General features: G+C 36.2%; 2 protein-coding genes across 6 annotated transcripts; both read right to left on the bottom strand.

Annotated features, from left to right (window-relative positions):
• Nucleotides 1-946: 946 nt before the first annotated feature.
• Nucleotides 947-5,709, bottom strand: hsh2d (hematopoietic SH2 domain containing). Of its 2 annotated transcripts, XM_084116832.1 has the most exons (6): nucleotides 5,461-5,709; nucleotides 4,665-4,802; nucleotides 4,424-4,513; nucleotides 4,117-4,282; nucleotides 3,593-3,823; nucleotides 947-1,797 (listed from the first exon to the last, which is right to left on the bottom strand). In XM_084116832.1, the coding sequence occupies exons 2-6, from the start codon at nucleotides 4,787-4,789 to the stop codon at nucleotides 1,315-1,317; spliced, it is 1,095 nt and encodes a 364-aa protein (XP_083972958.1). In that variant the 5' UTR covers nucleotides 4,790-4,802; nucleotides 5,461-5,709; the 3' UTR covers nucleotides 947-1,314. The 2 variants fall into 2 exon arrangements, with proteins under 2 accessions (XP_083972958.1, XP_083972957.1); XM_084116831.1 differs by lacking the exon at nucleotides 5,461-5,709 and having other exon boundaries at nucleotides 4,665-4,947.
• Nucleotides 5,710-6,404: 695 nt separating this feature from the next.
• tpm4a (tropomyosin 4a) lies at nucleotides 6,405-21,147 on the bottom strand. 4 transcript variants are annotated; one of them, XM_084117692.1, is made up of 9 exons: nucleotides 20,763-21,147; nucleotides 18,967-19,092; nucleotides 12,276-12,409; nucleotides 11,429-11,546; nucleotides 11,275-11,345; nucleotides 11,103-11,178; nucleotides 10,825-10,887; nucleotides 10,674-10,743; nucleotides 6,405-7,117 (listed from the first exon to the last, which is right to left on the bottom strand). In XM_084117692.1, exons 1-9 carry the CDS (start codon nucleotides 20,874-20,876, stop codon nucleotides 7,035-7,037), a joined length of 855 nt encoding a protein of 284 aa, XP_083973818.1. In that variant the 5' UTR covers nucleotides 20,877-21,147; the 3' UTR covers nucleotides 6,405-7,034. The 4 variants fall into 4 exon arrangements, with proteins under 4 accessions (XP_083973818.1, XP_083973819.1, XP_083973820.1 ...); XM_084117694.1 differs by lacking the exon at nucleotides 6,405-7,117 and adding an exon at nucleotides 8,188-8,401; XM_084117693.1 differs by lacking the exons at nucleotides 18,967-19,092; nucleotides 20,763-21,147 and adding an exon at nucleotides 16,584-17,128.
• Nucleotides 21,148-21,675: the final 528 nt, after the last annotated feature.

The raw sequence follows: 21,675 nt of genomic DNA, 5'->3' as shown, positions 1-21,675 counted from the left end.
CACTGCGCGTAGGGCACCAAGTGCTTGGGGGGGCACCAAAAAATCTGGGTCGTGAAAAATCATCACAATAGGCTACTAGTATAAATAACAAATAAAATATGTCTAAAGCATGTTAATATACAAACGCAATACAAAAGTAATATAGGCCTAGACCAAATTAGTCGAGAAAAAGGTGAATCTCCTGTGCCAGTCTCCCTCTGGTGCCCTACAATGAAAACTAAGACATGTAAGATACTTTCCGCTGAAGAAAAATACTTAAGGTAGTTGGACTTGGTGTAGTTAGATGGTTTAGAGGGGTTTGGGGCACTTGTTACAAGCTAAACCATTTAAGGTCAAGCTGGAAGACCAGGTAAACCATTATAAATAATGTTTTATAAACAAAGTTTGGGAGGAGCACGATCAGATAATCAATCCAATCTACTTGTCATCAAACAATTACGTCTACCCTAATCAGCATGACAAGAAGTATATATATCCACTCTGTCAACTCACCTAACATTCCTTGACAGTTTTCCAGCATACCTCCACCACCCCGACTCCTCACTCTTGGCTCATTCTTCACAGCCAGGAATAGGGGGGGAGTACTCTGGGTTCGGGCCAAATACCGAGCCCGGAGCCCTCTCCTCGGACAGCACGCGAAAAACGCATTTATTCTATCTGACTTATTTGTAAGTGTGAACTCGTGGAACAAGCTTAAACCAGCAAAATGATGATCATAATCCTGCACAACATGGTATTTCAACATTGTAAAAAAAAATTGCTGCCTTAAATTTTTAAGTACAATCAACTTGGATGTTTAAGTCATTTCAACTTAAATAACATTAAACTGGCTATATAAAAAAAAACTTATTTAAAAAAACATACTTATTTTTATGAGTTAAAGCAATGTAAAAACATATGTTGTCATAATTTATTGATCTTATACTTTTTTTTTGTTTGTTTTTTTGGATTGTTTGTATATTTATTGATTAACTGCAGTAAAAAGCAAATATTTACAGTGTTTTTATTTATTTGTTTATTTTATTTTTAAATCTCCCAATATGTAAAGTGCTAGATTTTAGGAAGTACAATCTGGAAGGCTATATTGAAATGCATGCCCATGGGCACAACACATTCTGTCATTGCTATTGTTATATTCAAATATTTTACAGTGTCAGACAAGTTTTTCCAGATGACAAACCTATTTTTGGAACATGTTGTTTCAAACATTGAAATGCATAGTGCAAAAGAACATCACAACAAAGAGACATATGTTGTCATGCTATTCAATGGCAATACAACCCTAAGTAAATACACCCATCTTTATGTTTTTATCTAGTACCCAGGTGCAAAAGGAGGTGGATTTAGGTACTCATATGGTAATTCTACAATGCTGTCAGGTGACCGACATTCAGATAACTCCTGATATTCATTTTCCGCCTGTTGTTTAGGGTTCATGGTACTGCTGTCCAAAGCAGGAAGAGTCGGATCCTCCTGACATGCATCTTTGGGGATCTCCTCATACATGTGATCTTCAGAGTGCTTCTTTTTAAGCTTTTTTTTAATTTGCGCCAGACTCAAGACCACAGGTTTCAAATGTTGTTGGTTTTTCTGTTGGGTACGGCCTTCAACGGGTAAGCTGGCTGCGATTTGATGTCTGTCAGGGCTTTCCGACGTCAACCCTTGCGATCTGTCAGCCTCCGCGGTTGCTTGCGGGCGACTTGGCAAGCACATTCTGGGCGGTAACTGTGGTGGCGTGTCAAGAGTTTTGGAAGTAAATACTGTTCTCGGCTTTGGAACAGGCTTTGTTAGCTGATCCTGAAATAAAAAAAAGTATTATTAGCCATTAGCTTGTAAACTGAACATAGATGTGAAAATGCACTATCCAAACATAAACGGTTGTAATTCATGAATAATAGAATACAGACACTCAGCAGATTTTTGCTGAATAATATAATAATTGCTGATAAATCAGTAATTGCTGATTATTGCACTTCACAAAATGAAAATGTAAAAATTAAATACAGAATGAATTCTCTAAGTAATAGAAATAAAGTTTACCTACTCTAAAGCAAATGTACTGTACCAAACAATTTTATTTCATACAAAATATGTATTTTACAAAATAATTTGGACTAAAATTCAAAGCCATATGTTTAACCAATTGTTCCAAATTTGAAGTTAGTATCACAAAAATTGAGGTTCCTATAAGATTTTGTTTAGGTGCAATACCAAAAATAGCCACCGGGTGACACATACATTCCACTGAATTTCGATTTTAAAGGCACACTATGCAAGATTTGTACCTTAATATAACAGCTTCGAAATCATTTTGATGGTAAACGAACTCAGCAATGCAGGTTTGAGAGGTGGCACCCCGCCAAATCTCGCGAGAATCACGATTTGCTTTACGGCACGACGTCACTTACATCAACAACATATGAAGCAGCCTCTATAGAAGACACTAGCACGCGAACTTTCAGACGTGAATCATGGCAGAGTCGACGAAGAAAACGAAGAAAGCGCGGTCGGAAGAGTGCAGAGACGGCTCTTCGTGAGTGGTATTTACGACAGTTAAAAAGTTAAATACAAGTACTCCACAGCGACTCTAGGGGGCGCTGTTTGAGAAAAACGGAAACTGCATAGTGTGCCTTTAAATTTGTATGCGTTCTCCTGTCACAAATGAATACATTTCTGTCACAATATCACTTCTATCACAAAACAGTCAACAAATATAGAACCTTGAGTCTCAGAACTTTCCTATGATGTGTTTTGTCAAGATTAGAAAAACATATGATCTTAAAAAAGTGAAGTAAATTTTATAATATGAAATACGACATGGCCCACTATTGGGAGGAGCCCGCTAAAAGGTTTTAAAGTACCATTTCCATGGTAACAATGTCCAATTTGAAAACATATTTTACAGGTTGAATTTTGAGGGTTTAAGTCTAATTTATGATGATTACTAAAATATGTGATAAGAAAAAAAAAGGCAAACAAATGCTAGCTGGACAACCTGTTACTTTAAAGGGTTAGTTCACCCAAAAGTGAAAATTATCCTGTGCATATGACTTTCTTCTTTCAGCCAAATACAATCTAAGGTTTTTTTGAAGCCCGAAAAAGCACATCCATCCATCATAAAAGTAATAATACGGCTCCAGGGGATTAATAAAGGCCTTCTGAAGTGAAGCGATGCGTTTTTGTATGAAAAGCTACTTTATAATAATAACGGTCAGACTTCCGCTGGAACTAAACTCACATACGGCCATTACCAGAAGCCAGTGATTATAGTTTATAAAAGTTATAAATATGGATATCTTTCTTACAAAAACGCATCGCTTCACTTAAGAAGTCCTTTATTAACCCCCTGGAGTCGTATGGGTTACTTTTATGATGGATGGATGTACTTTTTTTGAGCTTCAAAATCTAAGATACCATTCACTTCCATTATAAAGCTTGGAAGAGCCAGAACATTTATTAATATAACTCTGATTGTGTTTGACTGAAAGAAGAAAGTCATATACACCTAGGATGGCTTGAGGGTGAGTAAATGATGGGATAATTTTCATTTTTGGGTGACATTATAATGTACCCTATGTTGATGTTGTATTACCGTGCTCTGTAGATTCAAAGCGGTCAATTCCGTCTCCAAGCTTGGATACAGTCTCGCAGAAGGACTTGTAGGTAGCGCAGGCCCATTGGTTTGGAGCGCCGAAGTCGCGTTGTGTTCTGAGATATCTGATTGAGGCGTATGTGCTTTTGGTGGAGAATTTACCCATTCAACCTGTCCGACGTTTACCTCTTTCTTTCGAGGAAAAAACAACTCAGCGTAGTTATTGCCACCCTGCACACAAATGAATCATGTTGAAACAAAGATTACAGTTATTGTTGATGATGGAAATAAACATTGTCTCCTTGCTCTGTCATGTTGTTGATTGGCTAAACAGCAATTTTTTTAAATATTTAACGCTGAAAAAGTGTGCAAAACTTACACACGCATATTTTAATACGTAACATTGATACCATTTTTTTCTATTTCTAAAAGTGGTCCATGCTCTTACTAGATTGGTTGATCTTGATAGATGACCATAACTTGTTTGTGGTGTAACACACAACATTGCAAGTGTAACTCTATACCTGTTCACAAGCCACAGTCAGCAGTTCGTTGTAGGGTAAAATGGGGCTTCTGCGGTGGAAGGCCACCAAGTCATGGAGGGAACGATAGTGTGTAGTTTCTCCCACTATAATAAACTGGTTATCTGGCAAGACGTCAATCATGAAGTGTCTGCAGCGATCTTCAGCTCTAGGAGAAAGATATTTATAGATGACCTTTAGTGAATACATGTTTGATTGGTGGAGTCATTTGTGTACAGTAATGCGAGTCAAACTTCCTTATTGTAAGGGTTCATAACTGACAACAATGGCCACACTGACACAGACTTACCGATAAGATAACGTATAACCCACTCTGCTCTCGCTAACACGAATGAGGAAGTAACCAGGAGGCTTGCACTTCAACTCATCCTCCGCAACCCTATAAAACAGAACTGTTTTATCTGACTGGTTTTACCCGACCTGATTGTCTGCTCTCATGTTCATGATAACACATAGTCTGAGCATTCAAGCACATATTACACAGTCTGTCTGCTTATTTTTGTAACATAATACAGTGTTCAGTCCATTACTTCCTGGATATTATGCCGTGGAACCATTCTGGAACAATTCCATTCTTCAAAATGCTGCTGCGCTGGAATTCTGTGAACCAGGCGAACGCTGCATCACTGCTGTCGCATGGTAAAGGCGCAGCCATGACATCCAGTGTCCTAAAGGAACAAATCATTTGATGGAAAAATTGACAATTTAGGTCAATGACACTACCTTTTCTGATGTGTTAAAATGCTTAAAAATACATTAAAATAAAACTCATTCAGACAGTGACTTGAATGACCACTTCTATGATGAACATGTTTTCAGTATCTGAATTAAAATCATTTACAATATTTTTTTAAGTATAGTTGAACTGTCCAGAGAGTTTTAGAATAAAGAAAAAAGTGTGAACAAAATGCTGAAAATTTTAATTATAATAATACTCCTGAAGGATTAACTGTTCAAGTAAATTAAATTAAATACGAACACATCACGTAGGCTACAGTAAGTTATAAATATTTAGAATAGGCTAGTCCACACAATATCGATTAGCAGATTGATATTTTTCGTCGTAATGACTCTCAAACTCGTGATTACTGACAATTCAATTACCAAACTTGTTTAAAGTGGATTTTACACCAAAAAAAGTATGTTCAATTTCTCTTAGCGCACTTATTTGCATATATTTCAATAGGCTATTACAGTAGTAACCAGGTAGTAACATATCTATTTGACATGAAAGGTGTCAAATAGGCTATATGTTATTTAAAATGCCTGTCTGTCACTATTAAAAACAATAATACGTAAAATGTAATGTTTTCATAACACACTCACCTGTCGAGGCACACGTACAGTGACGGCAGTCGACGTGACCTCACCTGTTTAGAAACTGTTGTGTGGGGTGTGGTTTAAAAACAAAGTACAGCCGACACAATTTCAGACCATTAACTATATGAAATATCTACAGCTCCTCGGTGTAGGCTACTTTAAGTCATCAATCGGTCTCTGGTTAAATAATATAATGAGTTTACAAACGAGTAGCCTACTTTTGATTTGTGTGCACTGTGACGTATGACTTTATATAATAAATATTAATTACGCGCCGTTTAACTTCCTGGACCGACATGCTAATTAATATTCATGAGGCTAGCCGCACTTACCATTCAGCAAATCAGGTAGGCCTGCTACATAAACGTCATATAACGTTATTAATATTCATTAGACAAGACTTCCAGCGCTCGCTTAACCTTTGAGCGAATCAGGTAGGTCTGCTCGACAAACGTCACATAACGTAATTAATATGCATGAGCGAAGCTGTGGTGGGATTCGAACGCTGTAAAACATTATTGTTGGTTTAACCTGGTTGCCTTAAAATGTTGTTCATTGATATAAAAAAAGGAGATTGGTTTAATCAACAGAAACTCAAAATGTTATCTGAACCACATCTAAGTTGTAACGTAACACAATAAGAAAAGAAAAAATGTTGTGATAAAGCATGCAAATCATTTTTTACAGTGTAGATTCACGTTATGAACGGTCTGGACGACACAAATGTCATTTTTGTTCTTAGTTTTGTGTATGGTGATATAAGCTACTGATAGGCATTTACTGAAAGTGTCACTTTTGTGTGAGATGTTTCTCACAAACTCCGTATATATATAGGCAAAAATAAAAAATACAAGGCATAATTTATAACTTCTGTAAAATCAATAAAATGAGGATCAATTATTCATCTAATTGGACTATTCTGGAAAATAATCAAACGTCTACCCCACAAACAGATTTTTATAAAAATTTATTACACAGAAAATGGAAAAGATCAAGCGTTTGAGGCATTTTGAAATGGTCATTTGACAGAAAAAAAGCGACAACGCATTCACAGAAATGTCTAGGGAAGAGATAATATTTCTTTGGTCTTTGTTTGGTCCCATTTCGTGGTGGTTCCACAAAAATACCCAGGCACTTTGACATATACCATGGTAAAACCATCGCATTTTCAATGGAGTAATGTGCAGTGCATCCTGTGGCCAGTGGGTGGCGCTCATGATGTACTTATGAGAAACACTGCATTGAAAACGCCCTCAACATCTTCATTTACATTAATATCAAAACTCCAAGTGAATTTCTGCTGAGCACATTAGCATATTCACTGTTCATGTGGTATGTCATAAGGTAATAACGTTGTGTCAGTGGGGAAATTAGCACCTCAGGTTGTTTTGCTAACTTTTGAAAGCAGCGTCGAGCCATCTTGGATAATAGCGAAAAAAGAAATACCTGCCTCAGACCAAAATTTAAATTATTTATTTTTTTCTGTGAGAAAATAGGGCTCAATAGCTAGCGAGTTGAAATTAAGGAGAGTATTTGTGGAATGTTGTAAAAATGGACGTCGTTCTCTCTCATCGTCTCTCTTATAAGCTGTTCAGCTCCTGAAGTGTCTGATCCAGCACTTGATGCATTCCGAGGTTTTCTTCTTTTGCAGAAGATAATTTTTCTGTAAGCAAAAATAAAAAAAAATTAGTCAGATGCTGTGACTCTTTAATAAGCATTTTCTATATGAAAATACAGTTTAGTGCACTAGTTTTGTGGTCTTCACTGTAAAAAAAAAAAAAAGGTTGCTGCCTTAAATTTTTAAGTAGCTTACAATCAACTTGGATGATTAAGTAATTTCAACTTAAATTACATTAAACTGACTTAATTAGTTGAATCTTGTATAACTTATAAAAAATATTGAAAATTGCTTAACTTATTTTGATGTTGAAGCAATGTAAAACATGTTTTCATATCTTATTGATCGTATAATTTTATTTACAGTGTAGGGTTCATCTACAACCACACAGTGTTATAAGAAGAAATATCACCATTTAATTTGCTTGCACTTGGTCAGTGTGTCAGTAATAATATTAATTACATTTGCATTTATGTGTATGATTAAAGAACAATCTTTCAACTGTGAAGATTAGTACTGTATTAAATATTTTTAAAATATGATATAAATACAGGTACAAGCATAAAATCAGACAAAACTGAAATGTAACCTCACCTTTGTGGATATCAGAATATAAAAGAGAAGAGTATAGAAAACTCACGAATATTTAATATATTCTAATATATATCATTTAACACATTTTATCATATTCAAAATATTTAATAAAATGTATAATATTTAATGTATGTTGCACAGAAGATAGTATATATTTTACATATATTTTCTTCTAAGTTTAATTTATTTTACTTCTAAACTGCATTATAAGATCTGAGCTGAGAATTATTGAGCATATTTTGTGTAAAATTCCCAAATTTCCCAAAAGTTCTGACACTTTTTGACTAAATGAATTTCAATGATCCAGTCATTCATGATTAATGGATAATATTTTTTTTTAAATCATACATTTACAATCAAGTAAAATATTAATTTACAATCAAGTAAAATATTTAATCTAAGTCTAAAAAAATAATATCAAAATTCCTTGATATTACCAGGAATTTCATGAACTTAGGAACTCTTACCAATCTTCATAATGAAACATTATCAATGACAAAAGAAGATTGAGAGTCTGAGAGTTTGAAATGAAACAAGGGTGTTTTATTTTGAGACTAGTGAAGACACACTGGAGAAAATGAAGCACACATGAAGAAAGTGGCAAAGAAATTTGAGAAAGCAGGAGATGCATCAGAGCGGGACAGAGATGGATCTACAGGGAGGTCATGTCATTGAGAGCATGGTCCAGCTCCTCAGAGATGGCTTTATACTTCAGCTTCTGAGCATAGAGTTCATCTGAAGATTGGCAGGAAAAGCAGGAAAGCGAAGGATGAGAAGCAGCAATGGACAGAAACCAAATGAAAAAGAGAAAGACAAGAAGTTAATGGAAGACTAAACATGAAACTCACAGAGGTCATGTTCTACCAGTAAAAATCTATAAGCGAATCATGTTCAAAACAAAAATTTCCATCCGGCCCAAAGAAGATATGCTCCCTAGTTACTTTTCCTATTCATATATACTACTTTTATTAAGCAAATGCAGAGCTCAGTCTCGTAAAGAGCTGACCGGGCGCTGTAGGGAACAGACATACTTCATTTCTCTTGGGACAGAAGGAAAACCAGGCTTGTTTAAACCAATTCTATATACTGAGTCAGTCGAATATATCATCTTCCAGTGAAAGGGTTCAAGCGTTTGAAACATGAGCCTGCTGGAACTGACAAAATGGCTCTAAAACAATATGGTGTTATGCGTTCCAAAAGATTTTATGGCCGTTACATAGACAGGGAGGATGGCCCGCCTGTGACCTGTAAAACCCCATCCACTCAGGACTTTTTAATGTGTCCTACTTCGCCACTGGTCATTTCTGAAGGAAAAAAGTTCATTGAGCCACTTCCTTACCTTCACTGATGTGTTCATAAGAACAGTTTAGTCTATTGACACTTGCCAAGTCAAACTATAGTCAAAAATGACCTTTTTGAAAAGCTACATTATAGGTGACTAAGAAAAAAATGCTAAGTATATTAAATCTATTTAAGAAGAAAATTGTCTTTTAAATGATTTTCAGTATTAACATATTTTCTTTCTACTAGGATGAAAGCATAAAAGTCAAAGACAAAAATCCAAGTTAAATGCACAATTTTTGTGTTCTCTGAATTGAATGATGATTCATGAATCAGCAAATTATATAAACCAAACAAACTAATCAAATCTAGTTTTTGAACCAGTTCGTTCCATCAGAACGAAGCAATTCTCTAAAATGAACCACCTAAGCCAATCAAATCTGGTTTTGGAGCTAGTTTGTGTCATTTGAACGAAGTGATTCATTAAAATGAACTCTCCAAACTAGTCAAATCTAGTTTTTGAACCAGTTAATTCCATCAGAATGAAGCAATTCGCTAAAATTAACCACCCAAGCCAATCAAATCTGGTTTTGTAGCTAGTTTGTGTCATCTGAATGAAGCAATTCACTAAAATAAACCACGCAAACTAATCAAATCCAGTTTTTGAACCAGTTCGTTCCATCAGAACGAAGCAATTCTCTAAAATTAACCACCTAAGCCAATCAAATCTGGTTTTGGAGCTAGTTTGTGTCATCTGAACGAAGTGATTCATTAAAATGAACTCTCCAAACTAGTCAAATCTAGTTTTTGAACCAGTTCATTCCATCAGAACAAAGCAATTCGTTAAAATCAACCACCCAAACCAATCAAATCTGGTTTTGTAGCTAGTTTGTATCATCTGAATGAAGCAATTCACTAAAATAAACCACGCAAACTAATCAAATCTAGTTTTTGAACCAGTTCATTCCATCAGAATGAAGCAATTCCCTAAAATGAACCACCCAAACCAATCAAATCTAGTTTTGGAGCTAGTTTGTGTCATCTGAATGAAGTGATTCACTACAATGAACTCTCCAAACCAATCAAATCAAGTTTGAACCAGGTATTTTTTTCTGAACGAAGCAATTCACTAAAACTGACCACTCAAATCTAGTTGATTCTGACTGAATGAAACGATTTGCTCAAACGAGCCATCTGAATCAACCGATTCGCTGAAATGAATCAACTTTCCCAGCTTTTTGTCATGCTATACACACTAATTGTTGGAGAAACTATTAATTATTGAACAAATAACTAGTCTAACCGGTTCACTAAATCATCTTTACCAATGTTTTTTCCCCGCGCAAACCTCCGCACTTACCTTGGAGAAAATAGTTTCTGGAAAAGCAACAGTGTTTTGAAAACAGCTACTGTGAATATTTTAGAACAAGTTCACTGAAATGAACCAATTGAATGAAATGATTCACTACAACAAACCGATTCACTCAAATGAATCAACTTTGTCATTCTACATGGCTACCACAGTAGTTAGGTCATCGCTCAATTCTGGTAGAGCTACAGTGTTTTGAAAACAGCTACACGCTTTTCTGGAAAATGTACCTCTACGAAACAGAACCTCTATGTTCAACTCCCCCAATATTGCAATAAGAGTTGAACTTTTGGCTTCACAGAAAACTCAGTTAACAGACAGATTAAACCCGAATTGAATGAATGAATGTGTTCATACCTTCCAGGTCATCGATAGATTTCTCCAGTTTGGTCACTGACCTCTCGGCAAACTCAGCACGGGTCTCGGCCTGATAAACACAAAAAGGAAGTTGAAGGAATGAGAAAGGGCAGCTTATCTTTGACCTTGTCTCATTTGTTGACTTCTTTACCTCCTTCAGCTTGTCACTAAGAACTTTGATTTCCTCTTCATACTTGTCTTCTTTTTCTGAGTACTGAAACATGCAAACAAAGACAGATACAGCAAATCCATTTCACTTTCTGTCAACATTGAATAAAATTCTCAGATCTATTGTGTTGTCAGAACTTTAAGTCCATAAATTACCATGTTTCAGTTTCAAAGCGACTATCAGGCTTTGAAGTTGAGTGATGATTATTATAGAGGTCTGAAATTGTGATATTAACAGATAAAAGAGAGATGTTGACTTACTTTCTCTGCCTGAGCCTCTAGGGATTTAAGGTTGTTGGTAACGTTTTTCAATTCCTCCTCCAAATCACTAGCTTTGCTGGAGGTATTTGAGCAGAAAACAATGTTTTAACTGGTCAAGCAACAAACATTCACATTCTAGTCTATTTAAAGCGTGAGAATAGGTAGACGATACCATTCAGCGACTTCGGCTCTCTCCTCGGCTCGCTCCAGCTCGCCCTCGAGAATCACCAGTTTACGGGCCACCTGTAGCAAAGATGGCGTTCAAACGAAGAGCTTCAAATGTCAAACATCTGGAAGTGATGTTCCTCTAGGCGCTTGTACCTCACCTCTTCGTATTTGCGGTCGGCCTCCTCTGCGATGTGTTTAGCCTCTTTCAGCTGCATCTCCTGGATCTCCATCTTCTCTTCGTCCTTCATGGCGCGGTTCTCAATTACCTTCATGCCTCTGGAGGTGAAACAAGCGGTGAGCGAGACATCATTGATGACCTCTTCAGTTAATGCAGATCAACAAATTTGCTAACGCAAGATCTTTATTTCATTATCAAAATGGTCCTGAAATCTGGAAATGAGAATTGACCATTGAATTTCCACCACCTTGAATAAGGTTTTGATTTTTGATTTAGACAGATTTGCTAATGAATATTCAAAACTATTTGTCAACTGGTTTGACCAATTCATGGAATCTTCAACATAAGGGTGATTTCCAAGCATTGAATTTATGAAAATTCATGGAAAATCATGTTAATTTCCTGTTTGCTCAAGCTTAATATGAATATCATTGGTTCTTCATACATTGTACCTTAAATTTTTAAGTACAATAAACTTGGATGTTTAAGTAATTTCAACTTAAATTACATTAAACTGACTTAAAAAAAATTAGTTGAATCTTGTATAACATAAAAAAGTTGAAAATTGCTTAACTTATTTTGATGAGTTAAAGCAATGTAAAAACATATTGTCATAACTTATTGATCATATGTTTTACAGTGTATGTATTTATATTTTAAAGTATTTATATATTAAATAATAAAAGGTGGGTAGGTCCGTAACATTTTTGTGGATTGTTTTCCAACGAGAAAAAGGTGTTTGGTCCACAGAAGCCGTGTAGTTTTCACCCAAAGCACAGCAATTCATTCCTTCCATCATTATTCATAAATTAATGGTTTCCATTGACCTCTCGCTCTCGTCTGCTGCTTTCTCCGCCTCTTCCAGTTTCTGCAGTGCAGTTCCCAGCCTCTCCTGAGCCCGATCCAGTTCCTCCTCCACCAGCTGAATTCTGCGGTTCAGGCCCGCCACATCACCCTCAGCCTGTCAAAGAAAAGGTCAAAGGTTACTTATATACAATTATATACCGACTTTAAATGTAGCAGTAATGTACATTTACGCTCTGGTGTTTTTTCAGGTCTTTGGGGATTCTCCCAATGATGCCATTTTCATAAGTTTTTGCTCAAAGCACAATCAACTGCAAAAGAAAAAACATTTGTATGCCCTTTACGACCACCACCTCCCGTTGTGATTCAAACAAAGATTGGCCTCATAATGAGCACAATGGTGCCTCTGTGACATTTTTCAGTTTTAAAGAGACCTCACAGCCAAACCAACCCACTTACTGCACTGATAATTGCAACTATAATTATGACAAATATCACAGTGGCTCTCGCACTGCAGACGCTTCAACTGAGCAAGCGCACAGTTCTCTCAGAACGCTAGGAAAATCTCGCTGCCAGGAAACTGTATCTGGGTTTAAACTTTAAGAGGCATCAGGGAAAAGTCAAAGAGAGCATATCGTCCATTTTCTAATCACATCTTTGTTTTGAGACAGAGCGGCTGGTATTTACGGATTTATACTGTTTCCTATGGCATGAATAGTAGTAAACAGATCATGGCTGATGTACCTCACTACATATAAGCTTAGCTTATATATACTTTAAGCTTTTTTGTAGCTGGTTTGCTACTGGATGGAATGAAAAGATCTTTATCAAACACAAAAATGAATGTAATAGATCATAGTATAGGCCTCTGACTCATAACATAATGTTTTTCTTTTCATAATTGCGAATTATATTCTCATAATGCCAACTTTTTTTCTCATAATGGTGACTTTATAACTTGTCCAAATCAACTGTCATATATTTATATCTCACAATGTGATTTAAAGGGATAGTTCACACAAAAAGCCATCATTTACTCACCCTCAAGTTGTTTCTTTCTTCTGCTGAGCATTAAAGAAGATATTTGAAGAATGTCGGTAACTAAACAGTTGATGGGCCCCCTTGACTTCCATAGTATTTCTTTTTTCATACTATGGGGTCCATCAACTGTCTGGTTACCAACATTCTTCAAAATATCTTCTTTTGTGTTCAACAGAAGAAAGAAATTCATACAGATTTGGAAGGTGAGGGTGAGTAAATGACAGAATTTCCATTTTTGAGTTGAACTATCCCTTTAATAACTTATTCAAACCAACTCAGACAGCAACATAGTGTCGGCCTGGATCCGGCCCACATCTGGTACGTGTGGATTCCACGTGTACCAGATGTGGGCCGGATCTGGGCCGACACTGACAGTTGCCGTCTTGGAACTGTCAGTGACTTTATATCTTAAAATCTAACTTTATATCTCACAATTACAAGTAATAAAGTCATAATTACGAAATATGTTTGATTTCAAGCTATAATGTTTCTTGCAATTGTGACTTTTTTCTCATAACTGCGACTTTATATCTCAAAATACGACTTTATATTTTGCAATGTGTGAGTTTGTATCTTGCAATATGACTATATCTCACAAAACGCCAATGAATACGCTATTCAAGATTGACATCATTAAAGACATCATTTGACATTAAAGGGTCAAATGAACATTTATTCACACATATTTCACCAACACATCACAAGAGAAGGAAGTTAACCCCATTTCGAGAGCCAGAGAGGGGAGGAGAAAAATGCACAGGAAATGGACACACTCCACATCCTCTCCCCTCCCAACATGCTCATTCAGTTCAGGGTCAGGATACTCCCTCATGAGCCGTGCCCTTTCCTTAGTCACTGCGCTCCCTGGTTGCTTTAGCCATATATGGTAAAACAAGCTCTGGAGAATGCTAGTGGTGAAGTGCCAAAAAGTTTTAAAGGCTGAAGAATAGGACAAAAAATAAAAATAAAGCCATATGTTATCGAGAAGCGTCTGGACGCAGCCTTGAACATATTATCGCGTACAAGACAAACCCAAACACGCATGTGTGATATGAGACGGCGACATTCCCAAAACTATGGATTCCCAGGCCTATTTACACCACAATACACTCAGATCTTGTTAGAGACGCAGTGACGTCCGTGTCCAATTATACGTTTAGGGTTGAAGTGTGGGGGAACCACCTGGGACTTCTGCTGTCGACTTCCTGAGGCAAAGTACTATCGTACGTGACATTGAGCAAACACTTGAGATGAACACTATCAATGTAATGACCTTTTTATGGGCTGATATTATGAAAATAAGGCCTATCAGATGAAAACGAACAGTGGAAATGAAGTACAGGCTCCTTTTCAGTCAATACAAGTTATTATTATAAAGTGGCTTACTGGTAAAGCAGTCAAAGAGAGAGTTGGAGATGCAAAATTATTAGCTATTTCTAAACTAATGCAAAGAAAAGCAGAAGACTGTAGGAGTATTGTGAAGTAAGCAACCACTTGTGTAACTAAACTTTGAAAAGATATGCAAAAAAGGTCTTGATATCATTTTCAACACCATGGGAAGCAGTCGATGCAAATTTGAGGAGCATTTCTTTATCTTCTTTTACTTATTTACCAATTTCCTAATGGTCTTTGTACAGGCTTCACATATGTTCGTAGTCACGTTCTTGACTTTTAACCGCACTGTGAATTATGCCTTACATAAATTATGACCATCATGGAGAGGTCATTGGTCACGTCATGACTCATGACCAAGTCCAGCAGCATTCTGTCACACTGAGAGTGGGAAAACTCCCACTTATGAAAGTAAAGTCAGCAAAATTTGTATTAGAAGTGTCTGACTCAGAGCAAAACCCTAAGAGAGAAAGAAGGGAGTTGATTTAGAAGAATGATGGGACCATGGACCTCCCTAACACAAAGACACACTATTGATCTACAAACACTAGAAGAACAGGACTTTTCTTAAGCAGTGCCAGCTTCCTGCATATCTGCATGGTCATTTGAGTATGAAGAAGGACCACAGGAAACTCCAATGTGTAGCAAGAGACAACATCCTGACTCAGTTCCTTTGGGAGCTCAGGATGGGACATCCTTTGGGTCGTTCTTGAATGCAACAAAATCACATTTTTAACTTCTAAGAAAGATCCACAAACATTTATTCATCGGTTGCGCAAAAACAGGAGTTCAAATGAGGAGAAACAGACTGTAGGTTTCTGGCCGAATTCCTTACAACAGCTTGACAATTAAGAGCTTCACAAGGGATGACTCAGAAAATTGTATAAAATGGAGCATCTAAATCCTCCAAGGACTGTGGGGGAGGGGGGCTTCCTTAAGCATCTTGGTATCAAGGAAAAATGTCCTCACATGCAACATTTTGCCATGTTCTTCATCTAAATTAACTAAAAAATACTATTTGACCCCATTACACCAACATATTAGGTAGAAATCACTCCTGTTACTGCAATAACTATTTTTACTTTGTATTACTGTCCTGTTGGTTTGAAGTTTTTATGGCTGAATACATTCGATTATACCAAAGAAAGTAAATTTTAAGAGTCAGATTAGGATATAAGACATATCTCATTAACAGACAGACAGATAGATAGATAGATAGATAGATAGATAGATAGATAGATAGATAGATAGATAGATAGATAGATAGATAGATACTGTAAAACATAGGCTACTGTTGGTTTTACAAAAGCTTTGTTTTAAAACGTGGTTGCCTTAATATTGAGTTGAAAAATGTTGAAATAAAAAATGTAATATAGCCTAAATTATATATTAAAAATAAATTACATAAATCATCTAAGTTGATGTGACAAAAGATGTGACCAAAGAATATAGATATTTTTAGTGTAGATAATCTTTAAGTAAATCTTTAAATTTTTAAGAATTATAAAAGCCCTACCTAGCCTATGGAAAAAAATATATACTCAAATGTAGTAATTGTTAGTTAAAACAAATAAATAGTTAATTATGTAAATTTAAAATGATTTTAAGACTAAAATAACGGGGTGGAAGTGTAATAAACCTGTATGAGAAAACAGTGAGGCCTAACAACTGCCCAAAGGCAGATTTTGGGGTCGGACTGTCCCTTTGGACCAACGCCTTTCATTCCACAACCTCACGTCTGCATCCAGGTCTCACTGTTCACCTAAACATACAATTATAGTCTTCAGCGGAGCCCGGGAGCTTTTTTTTTGGAACAGTTCACAGAGGTAACGCGTTCAAGAATCCGGAGAGTGTAAAGACGGCAAGGAAGAACAAAGAAATATGAAGATTTGTCTCACTTTCTCCCGGAGCTCGCGCTCATTGTCCAGCTCGCGCTGTAGAACCAATGCTCGATCTTCTGCGTCATCCGCCTGCTGCTGCAAAGTCTGGATCTTTCTCTTCACTGCGTCCAAAGAAGTCACACCTGTCATTTTAGATACTTTATTATATTATATTTACAACTAGAAAACAAAACGAGGCGCGACTTTGGTCAGGAAAAATGAAACGATGTGCAAATACAACAAAAAAACTCAAAAAGCTATAAAAAAAAAAAAATACTTCAAAATTGAAAAGCCTAAAAATATATATAATCCCGAATATGGGATTTTAAAAAATAACGGAATGGCGCTGTAGTTGGATGGCCAGTGTAAAGAAGAAGAAAAAAAAGGAGTGAAAACGACACGAAATGTGCAATCCAAATTCTTCCCAGTCCGGATCAATACAAAACGGTTCAATGAACAAAAAAAATGTCTTCGCAGGAGGTTACTTCTGTCTCATGGAGTCATTGGAATGTGAGAGAATGTAAGGAGGCAGAACTTCTGCAGAAAAGTTTCAATGTAACTGTGGAAAAGTGAAGTCCCCGTGACGTCATTGTGGGCGGGGCAACCACTGAGTCACAATTCAGGCTCATTTTATGTTAATTACTTCTTTCTCTTGTCAAAATCTATTCAAAAACGTACTCTTAGAGCTTGTCGTTAATATTCTTATTTTTATTTGTAATTTTTTTTATATAATCTTGACTGTTTTTTGTTAATAGTTTTTATTTTAAATATTTTAATGACTATGCTACACTGTAAAAACATTTTAAACAGAAATTTTACATGCAAATTTATATAATTTTAATTAAGTTATATTATTGTAATATCTTATAACTTTATATAATTTCTTGGGAGTTTTCTGAGACAGCCTTATTCAAGAAACACTCACCTTTAAGGTTTAGATTAGGTAGAAATAACACTTCCGCTATTGTAACTTAATGTATTTAGGTTGATTTAATCATATTAAATAATATTTTTGAATAAAACCATTCCGTTTTTGATTTTTACGTTACCTGACGAAACATTTTTTAAAAGTATGTCCATTTCACTTCTTTTTAGGAAAAAATATTTTGGGATACACACTGTAAACATGACAACAATCATATCAATGTTTTTGACTAGATTTTTTTTTTATTCAAAACATTAAAATTGAAAATTCAAATTAGTTGAAAAGCGTAAAGCACTCTCACTGCAGGTTGTTGATTTCACTTACAAATTGAGCGCTGCAATTACACAAGTTTTTGATTACAACCCCCGCAATTAAAACCTCAAGTCTTGACGTTACACACCACTTCTTCTGTCACACACTTTCCACAAAAGTGTGCTTTTGTTCTAAAGACGAGCCAGCGATCTGGGAGCATTGATTTCATTAGTCACAGGAGTGTGGCCCTCTGTGTTTGCTTTCGCTGCATTCTTGGGATTCCTGAGCTTTTACACTGCAACCGAAGTCCCAGTCTCCCCTGCTGTTCCCCCTACTTATCAGTTACAGGCCTCAAAAAAGTTGGTGAACTTATCTTACCTACTTCTTTGGCGTTGTGAATGCAGATGTATAATTAGTTTACAGTTTCCTCTAATGCATGACATGTGGCTTCTCTGGAACACATTTTCAGGGCAACGATCCAAAGAACTCGAAGATGTGCTTGTATCCCCAGTTCCAGCCTCTCAGAACATTCTACAGGAAATTAATCTTACTCATTTGTACTGCGCTTATTGAATAAAGTTTGATGTCACGGTGTGTCCTATAAAAGTATTTTGAGGTCAATGACAACATGAAGAACATCTCTCTTTCGCAAATGGATTTACCCCCATGCTGGAATCATTAAGGATTCACAAACAACCGATTTGCCCCTCCTCAGCTTCCTTCTCAAACTATGCAGTCATTTCCTTCGAGGTCACATTGTGAGGAGTAACCTGAGCTTATCTGAGAGACGGACAGGATGGACCAATTCAGAACAATGCAGGTGTAATTACGACAATTTTCTCACTCGTCCCAAGGCACGTTCTTACAGGTGGAACGCACTCACTTTGATTCATTTAAACTTAAAAGTAGCCAATTTGTGCATTTAAACCTTAAAATGATCTCTTTAATGAGCAATGTGTTTGCTTCAAGGCATTACAGACGTACACCTGAGGAAAGAGGTATTTTAAAAGATTCTTGTGTTGACATGTTTTTTATTGAGGTAAAGCTTTTTATTGGCCTATAAATCCCCATTTGAAGCACTGTGAAATGGTGCCGTGACCCTGAAATGGACCGGCTGGGATGACAGGAAGTGAAAGCATCATAACAAAGCCTGAATGACTCGAGTTGTTTATCGTAGAGGACTCATGTCTGAGTCTGTTTTATTGAACCCTGTGCATCACTTACGTCAGCAGCTTTTTTCTCAGACAGTTCGAGTTTCTCCTGGGCGTCCTTCAGGGCCTCTGAGTACTTGTCCAGTTCATCTTCGGTTTGTTTGAGCTTTTTCTGCAAGCCGACCAGCTCATCCTCCAGCTTTATGAGGGAGAGTGAGTAAACATAGCACAATTTAGCATAATTTAAGGGAATATCCCAAATGTCCATAAAAATATATTTCTGGTATGGTCAGTGTTGTTACACATAACAAGTAACTTAAGTTACTTAATCCGATTACTTTTTTAAAGTAACGAGTAAAGTAATGCATTACTTTTATATTTACAACAATATATCTGAGTTACCTTTTCAAATAAGTAAAGACAAAAAACTTTCTGGTATGATCAGTGTTGGGGGTAACACATAACAATTAACTTAAGTTATGTAATCCGATTACTTTTTTAAAGTAACACATTACTTTTACATTTACAACAAAATATCTGAGTTACTTTTTCAAATAAGTAAAGATAAAAAATCTTTCTGGTATGGTCAGTGTTGGGGTAATGCGTTACAAGTAACTTAAGTTACGTAATCGGATTACTTTTTAAAAGTAATCAGTAAAGTAACGCAATACTTTAATATTTACAACAAAATATCTGAGTTACTTTTTCAAATAAGTAAAGCAAGTTAAATTGTTTACTCATTTATTGACCTCTACTGTACAGACATGAATTTTTATTAATTTCACTTTTGGTGTCAAAGGGCCTTTAGAATAGAACTTTTATTTTTTTCTGTTATTAAAAAACAAACAAGCAAGCCCAGCCTAGGTGAGGAAAAGTAACGTAACACATTACTTTCCATAAAAAGGAACTGCGTAATGCAATCAGTTACTTTTTTAAGGCAGTAATGCAATATTGTAACGAGTTACTTTTAAAAGTAACTTTCTCCGACACTGGATATGGTAATTTTGAGAATACTATCAACCTCTATAATATTATCCCTCGTAATATTATCAACAATTTTATCACAAAAATAATGTGTACATTTTAAGAAATGAATTGATATCAAAAATGGATTTGGTCACCCACATTATATCATAGGCCTACTCTCTTTAGTGGACAGCAGATAACTAATTTTAGTCTGAGGTAAGCTGTCATATGGCAGTAAGTGAGATAAACACTCACAAACACTTTGCTATCTATGGCTATCAGTTTGGCTGGGTTCTTGTGTTAAAGAGAGGATCTGTTAATCTACTGGGATTCCAGACAGCCTGACCTCTCTTGCCCATTTATAACCTTAGGTGTTCTGGATGGTGGAAGACATGGATTGATTTTTAGCTAATATTAATTTACTAAGGTATCTGTGTACACTTAAACAAACCAATTGGCCAATAAAATAAATATATTTTATATAATATATAATATAATTCACAATCTTTTAGCCTACAGTTTATTATTAATGATTAATGTTAAATTATAAATAATGTACATTGTAACTTCAACTCGTGTTAACATGCAAACATGTAATGTTAATAATGTATTAGAGTATACAAGCTTAATAAATGGCGTAAAAGTATTGTTCATTGTTAGGTCAGATTGTTACTGATTTTTTTATAGGATTCCTACATAATTGTGCAAAATAAGTAGCCAGTGCTGCGAAAGAACCCAGAATTGCAGCTCAAATGCATACTTGGTTTTCAAGTATGAGGTCTTGGCAAACTTCTCCTTGATTACAATCGTCAAGTTTCAGCCTATGCCAGCACTTTTGTTGGGACCTTTTCATTTTAACATTTTAACCAATCTGGATTCCTACCTGCATTTGTTGATTCTTACCTGCTTGCATTTCTCCTCTGCAGCTTTCTGTTCGGTCTCGGCCTGCTCTGCCCGGTCGATGGCGTTCTCCTTGTCCAGTTTGAGCATCTGCATCTTCTTCTTGATGGCCTCCATGATTGCAGGTTGATCTAGTGTCTGGGTCGAATATGAAATTCAAGGGAGCTACGAGCTACGAAGTGCAGTTCTCGGTCCTTCAGCCGAAAGTGTGGTCAGACTAATAGATGCGAGGAGATTTAGGAGAGGAGAAGAATGTAGCTGATGCTGCCTGCAACCAAGAGCTGCCAGCAATGCTGGATCGCTCTACATAACCCAACCAAAGTCTAAAACACCCCCCTCACTCCCCCACCCATCTGCCTATCTAACCACTTGTGAGAAGGAATGGCCTGGACCAAACAGTCAAAAGCACTTCTCCTTATTTGGAGTGGTGCATATTGGTTTTTTTTTTTAAAGGACGAAGGGATGGAGAGGTGAGCAGATACTGTAGGCCCTGCATCCAGATTTAACCCCATTAGTGCTAAACCGAGCCAACAAAATATGTTCTGAGAGCGTTTTGCGAACATTACCATTAAGTTCTGAAAACATTATTTCTGAATGTTCTCTGAACATTCAAAACATCAAATTTTTTAATGTTTTAACACTCCAATTTATCATTTTGCAAACATTATGAGAACATCATGAGTTTCAGAAAAACGTTCCATGAATGATTATACATAACGTGTGCTTTTTATGCTAACGTTTTGAGAACATTATTAAAAACCAGATAACTTTGAACGAACGTTCTATTAACGTTACTGTAGGAACGTTTGTTAATAACTTTTGACAGAACCTTGCCAGAATGGTTGCTAAAGCTCTGAAGTTCTTAGAACGTTAGTCCTTGTTAGGTGACATTCATCTAAATTGCCTTTACCAAGGC

The sequence above is a fragment of the Abramis brama genome, assembly GCF_963993115.1.
Source record: "Abramis brama genome assembly, chromosome: 6".
Taxonomy (NCBI): Eukaryota; Metazoa; Chordata; class Actinopteri; order Cypriniformes; family Leuciscidae; genus Abramis; species Abramis brama.
The sequence above is the reverse complement of the archived record's forward strand: the minus strand, read 5'-3'. Positions and strand labels throughout refer to the sequence as shown.